Source organism: Nothobranchius furzeri, chromosome 15, assembly GCF_043380555.1.
Source record: "Nothobranchius furzeri strain GRZ-AD chromosome 15, NfurGRZ-RIMD1, whole genome shotgun sequence".
Classification (NCBI taxonomy): domain Eukaryota; kingdom Metazoa; phylum Chordata; class Actinopteri; order Cyprinodontiformes; family Nothobranchiidae; genus Nothobranchius; species Nothobranchius furzeri.
The window spans coordinates 60,649,539-60,663,490 of NC_091755.1; the positions used below are offsets into that span (position 1 = coordinate 60,649,539).

Below are 13,952 nucleotides of genomic sequence, written 5' to 3' on the forward strand. Positions count from 1 at the left end.
GTAGAATAGGAATGAATGAGTGTTTTGGTACACATTGTTGGTTCTGAACCTGTGGTGGGACATTCTTGAATCAGTCCAGTCCCTGTATGTCCATCTACAGGAACTGAGGTCAGTTTAAAGACAGTTAACGTTGTTCTTCGTATGCTTGTTGTTTTTGCTTGAACTCTCTCTGTTTAGCTCCAACAAGTTGTGGGTTTGGGTCATTGCTAAATGAAGGCACTATGTGGCCATCCTCACCGCATCTGAAGCAGAACCCTGGGCAGCGTTTCTTTAAAGGTTTACTTTCAGGTAAGTAGGCGGGGTTTGGGTCAACTGGAGGTTTGGTCTTTTTACTGGGTTTCGTAGAGGACTTATTAGCGGCACCGGACAGGGATGCTTTAAGAGAAGCCATCTGGGTTTGTAGCTTAGCAAGCTGTTTTTCAAGTTTCTGAGTGTCAGCTTTAGGGGTGGGTGGCTTTTCAGTAAGAGTAGAGGGGTTTGTCTCATCATTAGGCCACTGGTTGCACTGCGCTTCTTCATCTACCTTTAGTGAGTTTGTCTGAACTTTGCTTTTAAAGGTGCCAAAATGTTGTTTCATTAGGTTAGACTTAGTCGCATGTTTGTCCTCTTCTACTCTGAGCATTAGAAGTAAGTCAGGAAATGATGGGGGTTTGTCTTTCTTCTGCTCAAGCTGCAGACTAGTAATAATACTGTTATCCCGACAGCCTTTGCAGAATTGTTTGAGGAGTTGTCGATCTGAGTCACTGGCAACCATGCCACCTCTTTTCACTACTTTGTTCAGAGCTATTTGTAAACGTTGTAAGTACTCGGATGGCTTTTCTCCTGGATTTTGATTGGTGTTTAAAAACTTTGCGAAAAGTTCATCTCCATCATCGACTGTTTCAAATGCTGAATCAAGGAGGCATATGTAATCGTGAGGAGTTGAATTTGGCCCAAGGTGCCTTACAATGTTAGCAGCAGGTGGGGCGAGGCTCTTAATAATCTTTCTGACTTTTTGCTGATTAGTTACATTGGGATCAGCAAGGTAAAATGCAACATTGCTGCGCCATGCGTCATAATCAGATTCAGGATAGGAACATGGGATGTTTCCTGACAAAGGTCGAAGTTTGACATGCCCATGTGAAGGTGAGTCTGGATTGTTTATAACATGCTCCACGACTACCTTTTGGACTTCTGGAGTAATGAGCTGTTCAGAACTCAAACGTACTGTCCGTTTCCTAGGCGAAGCAGATGCTCCTGCGCTTGTAATGGACAGCGGTATGTTGTTAAAAGGTAGGTTGTTTGAAATGTCATCACCTCTAGAAGGAGGGCTTTCATTTACGTCCTGTTCCAGTAAAGCTACATTGTTAGAGGGCTGTGGTTCTTGAACTGCAGCTGAGTCACTTACGACCCCAGGATTAGTAGTAGACTTTTGGATTCGAGCTAACTCCTCTAGCAAGACGTCTTCAAAGCTAACACCACCACATTTAGCCATACTTTGAAGGTCAGTGAGGTAATAACCAGTAAGGCTAGAACCTCTGTCCGTAGTATACCATTTCGCCAACAACTCAATGTGATGGAAAACATTGGGATTGCTGCTGGGTCTATCACATGGTAAACTATCCTGTAAGAATTCAATGGGTTCACCTGATTTGAATTCGACAATGGCAGAATCTTTAAATGGCACATCGTGACTGGTTACTTTAACAACCCTTTCTACAGAACCAATCTGTGCTAAACACTCAAGTACCTCATTGTCTAGCACAGCACCAATAATAGGTTTCACTAAAACAGAGTTGGGCACTTTAATATTTTGTGTTTCAATAACTTCCATTCTCAATGGTGGTTACTTTCAAAATATTACAGGTGAAGCAATAAACCAGTTGCTCAGAATGATCGGAAATATTTATGTTTCCTACTTTGTCTCCTGGCTGGCTCGCCAAGTTTTGTGTAGCACCTATAGAGGGGACTAGTCTTAGTCAGGTACTAGACATCTACTAGGCTCTACCTACAAAGAGAATTAGGATAACCGTCTGAAAGTTGAACAACGGTGATTTCTTGCTTCACCCAGCATACAAAAAAAAAGAATGTGCGGTTACAATATTTTCTAAGTCAAATACAATACCCAAATTAAAAGAGAGCTCTTTTCCCAAAAAATAAATAAAAATAGATGTTAATCTTTAGAATTCAGTTCTTGAGCAACATTGCTACCCGGGTAGTGTTTGTGTCTTTTCTGTGGATCTATATGGATTTTTCCAGTTCGTGAAGGTTCCTCTGCGAAAGGATGTCTCGGCTGGCCACACTGTTTACACCTGTCCACAGTCCATCTGGGCTCGGCTCGCCATCACGTTAAGAATCCAGAGTCACTATAAAACCAATCGGGATCTCCACAAGCTAGCTCTCCACAAACAGTCGCCCACAGATGACTCACAAGGTTCCAGCCTGTTCACAGTATATTATCAATAAAATATTCAATAATATCAATTCATACATCACTATTTTCTGCTACTTACTCGCACCGTTCAGTGCACAGCCAACACATGTGCTTGGAGGTGCAAAAGTGAGTACGTTGCACGTCTATAGCCGTCTATAGCTCAGGTTTCAGAAGGTGTAACCTAAACCCTGGTGGGCATTTGCGGTACTACAGTTCAGACAACAAACAGGTTTAGTAGCCCAATACTTCTCATGGGTTACAATATGCACTAGAGGTGTGGACTCGAGTCACATGACTTGGACTCGAGTCAGACTTGAGTCATTATTTTAATGACTTCTGGCTTGACTTGATAAAATCTTTAAAGACTTATGACTTGACTCAGACTTGAAAGTTAATAACTTGCGACTTGAATCAACTTGCATCTGTTGACTTGATGATGACTTGAGCAAATTTGATATTTTAGCACAAAAGTGGCATGACATGGACAAATATCATGAATCATTCTTGGTTCTGGGTTTGATCTTGCACGGCTAAATGCAGCAGCTCTTTTTTATAATCAACTTCAGTTGCACTTTCTGCTTGATTGAGCAAATAAATGAAGCTTTAAGAAGCTTTATTTCTGGAATTTATTAATTATGTTCGTAATTAAATTGAAGTTGGACAGACAACTTGATTATGACTTCAAAATTCAAAGTTAAGTACTTGGACTTGACTTGGACTTCCACATCATTGACTTTGGACTTGACTTGGACTTGGTTGTCTTTGACTTGACTGGAAAAACTTGTGACTTACGTAGATAGATAGATAGATAGATAGATAGATAGATAGATAGATAGATAGATAGATAGATAGATAGATAGATAGATAGATAGATAGATAGATAGATAGATAGATAGATAGATAGATAGATAGATAGATAGATAGATAGATAGATAGATAGACAGACAGACAGACAGACAGACAGACAGACAGACAGACAGACAGACAGACAGACAGAGAGAGAGAGAGAGAGAGAGAGAGAGAGAGAGAGAGAGAGAGAGAGAGAGAGAGAGAGAGAGAGAGATAGATAGATAGATAGATAGATAGATAGATAGATAGATAGATAGATAGATAGATAGATAGATAGATAGATAGATAGATAGATAGATAGATAGATAGATAGATAGATAGACAGACAGACAGACAGACAGACAGACAGACAGACAGACAGACAGACAGACAGACAGACAGACAGACAGAGAGAGAGAGAGAGAGAGAGAGAGAGAGAGAGAGAGAGAGAGAGAGAGAGATAGATAGATAGATAGATAGATAGATAGATAGATAGATAGATAGATAGATAGATAGATAGATAGATAGATAGATAGATAGATAGATAGATAGATAGATAGATAGATAGATGAGACTTCTGCACCTCTCAGCAGGAATTTTGGCGCACTCCTCATGATCAAACTGCTCTAGTTGTGTCAGGTTTGAAGGGCGCCTTTTCCAGACGACATGTTTTAGCTCCTTCCAAAGATGTGCAATAGGATTGAGGTCAGGGCTCATAGAAGGTCACTTTAGAATGGTCCATTGTTTTTGTCTTAGCCATTAATGGGTGTTGTTAGCTGTGTTGTTTGGGTCTTTGTCCTGTTGCAAGACCCATTATCTGCAACTGAGACCAAGCTTTCTCACACTGGCCAGAACATTTCTCTCTAAAATCCTTCGATAGTCTTGAGATTTCATTGTACCCTGCACCAATTCAAGACTCCCTGTGCCAGATGCAGCAAAGCAGCCCCAGAACACAATAGAGTCTCCTCCATGTTTCACAGTAGGGATAGTGATCATGTTTCCAGCTGTGAATATTGAGCTGATGTCCTTGGCAAAAAGTTCCATTTCTGTCTCATCTGTCCAGGACATACTACCTTTGTGGCATGTCAATATGTAGTTTACATATTCCAGTTTGGCATTTTATGATTTGTGGGTTTTTTTTTCCAGCAATCTGTTGTCCTTTGTCTATGCGTATTTCCGTGTATATATGGAGTAAAACTATGGAAAAACCTGGGTGATGACCTGAAAAAAATATTTAACTCTTGATCAATTTAGGAAACTTTATGAAGAAAAAACTTATAAAATCCTATGATTTGATAAGTAAATATTGAAAAAGGATATTAACAAGTTTTTATTGATATATCATTTGCAAAGAAAAGAAAGTCAAATACTTGGTTTGTGTATAAGGTGCATAAATTATTTTGTATTATTTTGCTGAAGCATGGTTGAAAAGCAATGTCTGACCTTCATTGTTTAAATTTCATAGAATTTTTTATATTACGACTTTTGTCAGACTAAAGTTATTTCATATTGTCCACATCTGTAGGTAATGTAAACAAGCCATAGCCCAGACTTCCCTCTCCCCAGCCATGTGGGCCAGCTCCTCCGGGTGAATCCCAAGGTGTTCCCTAGCCTGCCGAGAGACATAGTTCCTCAGGCATGGTCTACCTTTGGGTCTCCTCCCGGTTGGACGTGCCCGGAAAACCTCACCAGGGAGGCGTCCAGGAGGGAACACACTTTTTAAATTATTAAAATGCAATTAATCGAGATTAGTCAATTATTTCCACCCCTGGTAAAAACAAATATTACATAATCACTGAAGCTCCCAAGGGGCCACCCAACTGACCCCCCCCCCCCCCCCTGAAATTTTAATGGGACCACCACTGTACAGAGTAGTTAAAAATTACTTGAAATTTGATGTGAGACTATATAGAACCAACCAGGTACTGACTGCAGCTGCTTCCCTAAAATCATTAATTTACATTTAAATCTAAATATGATAAACCATCTGATCCTTCAGTGACAACACTCCATTAAATGTGTGTGAAACTCCAAGCAGGACGCTGACACTTGACACAGATAGCCAAATTACATTTGAGATTACATAACATTACAGGATCCATTTCTATCAGGGTTGTTTTAGTTTAAGAGCTAAATAGTTCCCCTGCTAAGTCTAAACCTCTGAGTCCACAGGTTAATGGACCAAAAAGTCTTGTTTGTTCCTATTGATTTGTGTGTTTGTGCTTTTTTATTGTATTGTATTTTATTTACATCTAATAAACACTTTTAATGTGCTCATATCTATAAAACCCTTGGTGGTCTTCCATACTAATGCTTCCACTGGAAGAGAAAACTGGTTCTTCAGTTACACAGATAAAGTACATTTTTCTTTTAACATATGAAGATAAGAGCAGCTACAGTTCCAAATGCTCACCTAACCCATCGACAAAAAGCAAATATTTGACTTTTCATTAACAGAAACAACACGTTCTGATGAGCAGATTAATAACTGAGACAGTTTGTTGAACAACAGTGACACCCTCTGGCAACAGCTGATGAAACAAAACCATGAACCGGTAAATAGTGTATGACAATAAGGCTTTATTTATCAGGGGTAAATAATAGGTGACAGATGAGAAGCCACTGCACAAGCCTACAAATCACTGATTTATGTGCAAACATACTCAGTAACCGCACAGGTGAATAAGTTTTCCTTTGCAATACATCTACGACTAGTAAAGTTACATGCAGATGTACTATCTTTATACATATAAAAGGTCTGAGTACAGGTTTTTGGTGTTTGCCATTTCACTGAGCTTACAGTTCTCTCCTGAAGTTCTGACAGAGAAAATAGGCAGGCAGATGTCTGGAAAAAATGACGAACAATTTTGCTGATGGGAATAAAAGAATCAAAAAGTTTAATATGAAAAGTTGTGATTACTTAAAAAATAATAATCTGAAAAACACGGTTTCTTTGAGGCCCTGGGTGCACAACTAGATGCTTTTTTTTAATCACAGCAACATACGGCACGTTATTCCTAGTTCTAGTTTCACAGCGTCTCATTTACAATATTTGGATGTTTTAAATTAACGATACAATGTGAACAGGCCGTTGGAAAAATAAACTGTAAAATTTGGCACAAAGTGGTGACAAGGCCACTATATCTGAAATATCTGGTGGTTAATGCAAAATAATAATAATAATAATTCTATTTCTTCACAGTTGTAGGATCAGAGGTGGAATGACAAAAACCAATTTTATGTATTTACATCCACAAAAACTCAAGTAAACATGGAACTATATTCTGTATTAATATAAAACTAATTTAGGAAAAAATCATGAGTTTAATTCAATAAAATGAACTATAAAAGGCACCCATAATAACAGAGTAAGACAAACTCTCAATGAGAAACATCCTCACCATCTTAGCATTCGTTATTTATCTGCTACACAAAAAACTAAACTTTAAAAAATATATATTGAAGCCAGGTGTGGAAGAGCTTGTGACACATGAGATGCTCGCTGGATCTGAGCCTGCTCAGACTACATTTTATAGATATCGATGGATAAACTATGAGGCGGCCATGCTTGATCGGGCTCCAGTCAGGCCCAACCTGGCCTCGTCTACATTTATCACTGTATCATACAGCCTAGAAGCTAAAAGTGTTGACGTCAACACTAAAAATCTACTCTTTGTCCTGTTGTTGTATGGCCACACACTAAAAGAGAGTTGTGCATGTGGACAATCAATCCATATATATTATATATGCATATATACAGAAAATATACGTGGTGTCTTTGTCTTCTTGTCTTACAAGAGCAGGCTTCAGAGAACTCGGGATCTCTTGCTGGCCAGTGAACCATGCTAAAAGAAGAAAGACACCAGTCACTCCAAGGGTCAAAGGTTAGAGCTTCTCTAGTAATAATCAGGGCAGAATATTGAGTCCAAAAATATCGTAGTTTACGTTTTGACTAACCTTTGCTTGCTTGTAAAAGTGTGGAGCTAACTCAACAAGCCAGGACGACTCAACAGCGGTCACATCGCGCATGTAGTATTTTGATGTTTGCACCACCTCGTTGAAGACAACCCTGGAAAAAAAAGCAACAAAACGAGGTTCAATCAGGGTTTCTGCAGAACTTTGAAACAAAAAATGAAAGAACTTTGTCTCCTTGAGCGAATGCATATTTCATTTTGAGTGGTTTGTGGGAAACCTCCACACTGAACGCATAAAAGATACCAGACATTACAGCCAGATACTGACCACTTTGGAGGTTTCTCTCCGTAAAGCACAGAGTTTGGGTGGATGTGGAGCTCAAGATCGTCTCGTAACGTCCTAAAAACACAAAAGTACAGCAGAATGTAAAAAACAACATTTTAAACTGCAAAACACCAAAACAAAGGCAGATAAAACCCGACTTGCTCTCTCACCGGTAGGAACCAGAATGGTGGATACGGGCAGCGTTAGCAAAAAATCCAGAGACAATGCACCTCAGGATCACATCTGGGTCACCTGCAAAGACAAACATTCCCAGTTTCTCGCCACATCCAGTGAATCAAGCCTGATGGACGTACCCTCGCTGGAAGTCCGGGGCACTTTGAACTTGTTCATGAGCCGTCTAAGCTGCTCTCGCACCGTCATGGCACGCAGCAGACCCTTGTAGTTAAGAAAATGTTCCTGACACCACTGGGAGCTCTTCTGGTGCTGCAGGAAAGACAGAAAGAAATGCCACAGCCTTCAGCAGATCCCGCTTTAGGTTATTCAAGTTCATATGCACACATGCTATACCTTAATAAATGCTTCGTACACGTTCAGCATGGTGAGGTGGTCTCCCTCTGCAACTGCAAACTTCCTGTGCTCGCGAGCCTGCAGAGTGATACATAAAAAAGGGTGATTATTATGCTGATAAAGAATTTCTGACCAAAAAACTACATCATGGTCCCTTTAAAATTGTCTTACAGCAACTTTCTTCTGATTGGGTGGCACAACAAATATATTCTGGATCTGCATCATTGCTGCTATGGTAACGATCTCTTTGGAGCAGCCAAAGTTTCCAGACTCAAGAAGCATCTTTGCAAACATGGGGGTGAGAGGGAACTCGGCCATCCGTACACCCATGGGGTCAGTCAGACGGCCGTACTGGTCCAGACCTGCGACAAAGACGTTAAAGATACGGATTCCTGTAAACAAACAACTCAGCTCGTCTGCATTAAACAAGTCATCATGATAATGACCGCTCATGTAGCTGAAAGCTGGTTTCTTATTATGTTGATCACCTGTCTGACCACGGTAACATACTTACCTCCAAGAGCGTACAGAAGTTCCAGAGCTTGTACCATAGTCTGAGCTGGAGGAGGCTGTCAGAAAAAAAAAAAACTGACCGTTAGGGAAATATTGACTCGAAAATCCCAGATGAGTCCAGAATCCGGGCGACGGTGGCACAGGAGTTAAGTGCTCGCCCAGTAATCGGTAGGTTGCAGGTTCGAGCCCCGCTCACTCTGTTGCTGTCGTTGTGTCCTTGGGCAAGACACTTAACCCACGTTGCCTGATGGTGGTGGTCGGAGGGACCGGTGGCGCCAGTGGTCGGCAGCCTCGCCTCTGTCAGTGCGCCCCAGGGCAGCTGTGGCTACATCGTAGCTCATCACCACCAGTGTGTGAATGTGTGTGTGAATGGGTGAATGACCGATTGTGTTGTAAAGCGCCTTGGGGGGTTCCAGGACTCTAGAAGGCGCTATATCAAATACAGGCCATTTCCCATTTATCATATCCGAAATGTGAGCCACTGATTGTTGTGAGTTGCCTCTTTTTTCCAAAGCCAGGTATTATTCATGAGAATGAAAATGTAGCACGACTCCCTTGACCTGGGGGAGGATGCGTGTGTAACTCACCGAGAGGAAGCTGAACCGCAGCACGTTGTCGATGCCTAAAGCTTTGAGTTGCAGGATGACAGGGGCCAAATTGGAGCGCTGCATTTCTGGAACAGTAGAGGCCGGCAGTTTCTCAAAGTCCTCCTCTGAAACAAACATCAAATATGGTAGTGAATGATCAGCATTAGGAAATCTGCTTCAGCAGCTTTGTACATACCCGTGTAGAGCCTGAAGCACTTGCCAGGGCGGTTCCGTCCGGCTCGGCCTGCCCTCTGGCTGGCTGAAGCCTTGGAGATGGGCGTGACCACCAGAGATTCGATGGCCGTGCAAGGATTGTACGCACGCAGCTTCACAAATGCACAGTCGATGACGAATACTATTCCACTTATTGTGATGGAGGTTTCAGCGATGTTAGTGGCCACCACAATCTGGAAAGGAAATCAGAAAACTCTTAACTTAACTGCTAATTCTTTACTGGATTTCTCACTTTGATCTTTTTGATGCTGCTCAGATTTTAAAATACGAAACCAAAGAACAAACAACTAAAAAAACAAGCAGAAGAACTTTTCTCTAAATAAAAACAATAAAAAGGTCACCTTGCGGACATTAGAAGGTGCTCTCTCAAAGACCTTCATCTGATCGGCATAGGGAAGTCCAGAGTACATGGGCAAAATCCTCAGGTGTTTCTTCAGACCGTACCGAGATAAAGCCCTGGCCTGCTCCTGCAGCAGAGACACCACCTTCTCCACCTCCTCCTAAAGTGGATCACATTACCACGGTTTAATCTCACCGATAAAACTTCACTTTCGGAACAGAAACATTTTTTCTCTGACCTGTCCAGTGAGGAAAGCCAGGATATCCCCATCCTCCTCCGACTCGTGGATCTTCATCACGGTCTCTACCGTGGCCTTCACGTAATCTGGGACGGGACTAGAAGTATACCCGATTATTAGAGGAGATTTTCAGAGTTAAACACGGTATTTTCCCGAATTTGGACTGTGTCTGTACTACCTGACCGTGTAGAAGACATCTACTGGAAAAGTGCGTCCCTCTACTGTTAGAATGGCACTTGTGTCCTTGTTTGGATCCCCGGAGTCATTCAGGTTAAAGAATTCATGGAAGTTCTTCAAAAAAACAGCAACATCAAAGGATTTAGAGATTTCATATAATTACTTCAACAGTTTCTTCTTCTACTGCAGAAAAATCAGAGTTATCCTCAACCGGACGACTAGAACAGCATACAACCTATTTAGATGAAAGCTTCTTTTGTCTGATAAGACACAAATGAGGTGGCTTTCAGATGTTTCCAGAATTTTTATCCATCATTTCTCACTAATCAAGCCTATCTGCTCATCTTAATGAGGCAGTCACCTTGGCATCCAGGGTGGCAGAGGCCACAATCACCCGTAGGTCTCTTCGTTTCTTCTGAATCTGAGAATTCAGACACAAACGGGATGAGTAAAGTAAACGTGCACAGGAAAAAGTCTTTCTGATGTTGCTGACATCACCTTCTTCAGCAGACCAATAGCTATGTCTGTGTAGAGAGTTCTCTCATGTGCTTCATCCAGCATCAACACACTACAGGTGAAAAAATAGAACATTAGTGTCATCATTCATTTAAATCAGGGGTATTGCACCCTATAAAACGGTACTATCTCATCTCATGACTTTTATTTACCTGTACTTTTTCAAAAGAGGATCAGCCATCATCTCTCTCACTAGCATGCCATCTGTTAGAAACTAAAACACACAAACATTACAAAACAACTAATCAAAGCAGAGACAGCCATGAACTCTCCAGCAGCTACCTTAACCCTTGTGGCATGGGGATCAGAGCAGTCATCGAACCGGATGGTGTAGCCAACCTCGTGTCCCAGCAGGGCCCCTCGCTCCTCTGCAACACGGTTAGCCACCTATTATTAGGAAATAGCGAGGAAATGGACAACTGTTAAAGCAGGCGTGTATCCGTTGTGAGGAACTGAATTTGCCTGCAGCTAGATGACACTGACAAAGCTGTGAATAAGGACATCAGCATGGTTCTTACAGAGATTGCAGCCACACGTCGAGGCTGCGTCACTCCAATCACTTTCCCTTCTGTGGCCCAGCCAGCCTCCAGCAGGTACTGATGGGAGAGCAGGAAGAACAGCATGAATAACAGATTATGCATAAATTAGGTTTTAGCTGATACGGTGCAAACCCTGCTAAAAAATAGATAAAAGGGAAGCAGCTAAGCATAAGGACAAGGTCATGCTGAAGCACTATGGAGGCAGTTAAGCCAAGCAATCGCTGCATTAGACTAGTTTAGATGCACTCGTTTTCATGGAATAAATGAAACTAACCTGAGGTATTTGTGTCGTCTTCCCACATCCAGTCTCACCAACTATGATTACAGTCTGGTGGCTTTCAACCAAGTATAGAATGTTGTTTCTGTGCTGCAGAAGAGATAAACACCTTTAATGCACTCAAATAAAAACAAAATTCACACCCGATCATCTATAGTCTGTTAAAAGGGCTTTTTGATGTGCAAATGTAACAGAAAACCTTAAAAACAGGGAGTTTCTGCCTCTGTTTCTCTATGGAGAGGGCGGTGTTGGGGTTGAAGATGATGGGAGACACGGTGGTCTCTGAGGTGAGCTCCCGTTCCTCTGAGATCCCCGGTGCCTCCGTTCCTGGAAAACAGCAGACAGAAGAAACATTAGATGTTTGGTTTATTGTTAGGAGGAGCGGTGTTCCTTCCAACGGATAAACATGATTTCATCTTGGCAGGTAAACACGGGGACAGCAGCGGAGCTGAAGGCTGCAGAGACCCGCAGTCGCTGCGGATCAAACACCGCTACAGCAGAACCGACGTGCGCAGCTCTACAGACAGCAGCTGCTCTTTTAAGGATAGAAATGACCCCAAAAGCAGACCATATACTGTATTTATCAGTTTATTACACACTTACCCGGCTTCCAAAATTTCATCGTGGCGCGGGGAGCCGCCATCTTGGCTTGTACGTCACTTTATTATTCCCCCTCGAACTATGTAATGACGTAAGGATCCGGGCTTTTCTTTTTTTTTCTTCTAAGTTTATGAATGTCAGGGAAGTTTAACTTTATAATTCGTTCTTTACTTTTTTACTTTAAAATACAAGAATACGACGTTGTTTTTTTTCTTTAAACTGTAAATTTTGTTTGATATTACTTTACTAACTTGATTTACTTAATAAGAAAAAAAATCCATATATAAATGTACGTTTATAACTCATATTTCAGATTCAAATGAGTTTTAACTTGACTGTTTATCTGTAATCTGACCTGCTTAAGGGGTTCAATTCAATTCAAAAATACTTTATTAATCCCAGAGGGAAATTGATTGCTGTAGTAGCTCAGAATAATAATAATAATAAGTCATCAAAGAGTTATTGTATATTACAATGGCTGTTGGCAGGAAGGATCTCCAGTAGTGGTTAGTGTTTCAGCGAAACTGAAGAAGCCCGTGACTGAAGACACTCTTCTGTTGTCCATAATTTTCTTGATTCTCTGGAGGATCCTTCTTTGCATTATCTCCTCCAGCGGTTCCGAAACTCTGGCTGAGTCCTTGAAAGGGCTTGGAGTTCCTCCATCTTGTTGGCCAGTGATCTCACATTGCCCATTATGATCGATGGAAGAGATGGTTTGAATTTCCTCTTTCTCTATCTCCATTTTGCTCCAGCTCTGCATCCACACTTCTTGCGTTTTAGCTCATTTGGGATTTGTGGCTTCAAATGAGGTATTATTTCAGCCTTTCCAATGTTAATCAGCTGCTCCCGATTGTAAACCAGCTTGTTGCCATGGTTACGCATCATAACAAATGCTCAAAAAGTGAAAAAAGCTAAAAATTAGCAGTAAAAATCTTCCAAGCTTCACAGCACCATAAACAGAAAAGCAAAGTATCCAAAAATATACAGTTTTTCTTAAGAAACTAGAAGAAAAAATGTCCAAGAAAAGGCTAAACTTACACATAGTGAACAGAGCTACTCCAACATGCAGCCACCCAGAGCAGCGCAGTTCCGGAAAGAAAGGTTGTTGTTTATTTTGCTTTTTTCAGCAGGTGTATTTTATATAAATGATAAAACCAGTTTACCTTGAGGGATGTTAAAGTCTCCCCGTAAAGCACAGGAAACACTTCAGATAAATCTGAAAGTCTAAACATGTCAGATGTTGGGCTGGGTTGCGGGTAGTTTTATTACCTGCTAGAGCTGCTCTCTGGAAGACTAAATTCAGCAAACACAGAGACCGCAGAGAAAAGTTCCTACTCACTCGAGATGAAACATATACTGAAGTCTGAAAGGTTCTAGCCTTAATATATAAATATAATATATAATATATAAAGCATTTTAAATGATGCACCTGAGCTGTAACTATGGTAACGCAAGATTCCATAGCTTTACCATATTGACAGTCTATCATAGGTGACAGACAGCGCTCCATAGGGAGCCTAAATCACACCAATCTACTTCTGGACCACTGGTCCCCAGAAAAACAAAAAAAAAATGAATGCAAGTCAACAGGGCTAAAGACGCTATTTTCTAATTCTGCTTGTTACGTGCCATGGATTTCACATATGATGTCCGTGAAGATGCATTTTAATACCAAGAACGTGCTTATTTTCGAAAGGGGGGGAGACGTTATTTTAAGTTTTGTGTAATAAGTCCAGGACTACAAATGCACGTTATGAAAATGACATCATCGAAGCAGACATGGAGAAAAACAAGGGAAAATGGCAGAGATTGTGTGGTGACGTCATATATGCAACGTGACGATGTCGGATTTGTAGTCATGCTAACATCGAACTTTTACAAGCTGATAAATTTCAAAGTACGTGACTGGCGTGATTGAAACAC

At 41.1% G+C, this 13,952-nt stretch overlaps 1 protein-coding gene across 1 annotated transcript; it reads right to left on the reverse strand.

Moving 5' to 3' along the window:
• Positions 1-6,870: 6,870 nt before the first annotated feature.
• Positions 6,871-12,110, reverse strand: dhx35 (DEAH-box helicase 35). The gene is made up of 21 exons (XM_070545265.1): positions 12,033-12,110; positions 11,629-11,756; positions 11,427-11,519; positions 11,132-11,209; positions 10,896-11,000; positions 10,766-10,827; positions 10,596-10,665; positions 10,459-10,518; positions 10,099-10,211; positions 9,921-10,017; positions 9,684-9,842; positions 9,305-9,515; positions 9,109-9,233; positions 8,523-8,577; positions 8,180-8,370; positions 8,009-8,086; positions 7,795-7,924; positions 7,651-7,732; positions 7,484-7,555; positions 7,199-7,310; positions 6,871-7,086 (listed from the first exon to the last, which is right to left on the reverse strand). Exons 1-21 carry the CDS (start codon positions 12,070-12,072, stop codon positions 7,048-7,050), a joined length of 2,100 nt encoding a protein of 699 aa, XP_070401366.1. The 5' UTR covers positions 12,073-12,110; the 3' UTR covers positions 6,871-7,047.
• Between the last annotated feature and the right edge of the window lie 1,842 nt (positions 12,111-13,952).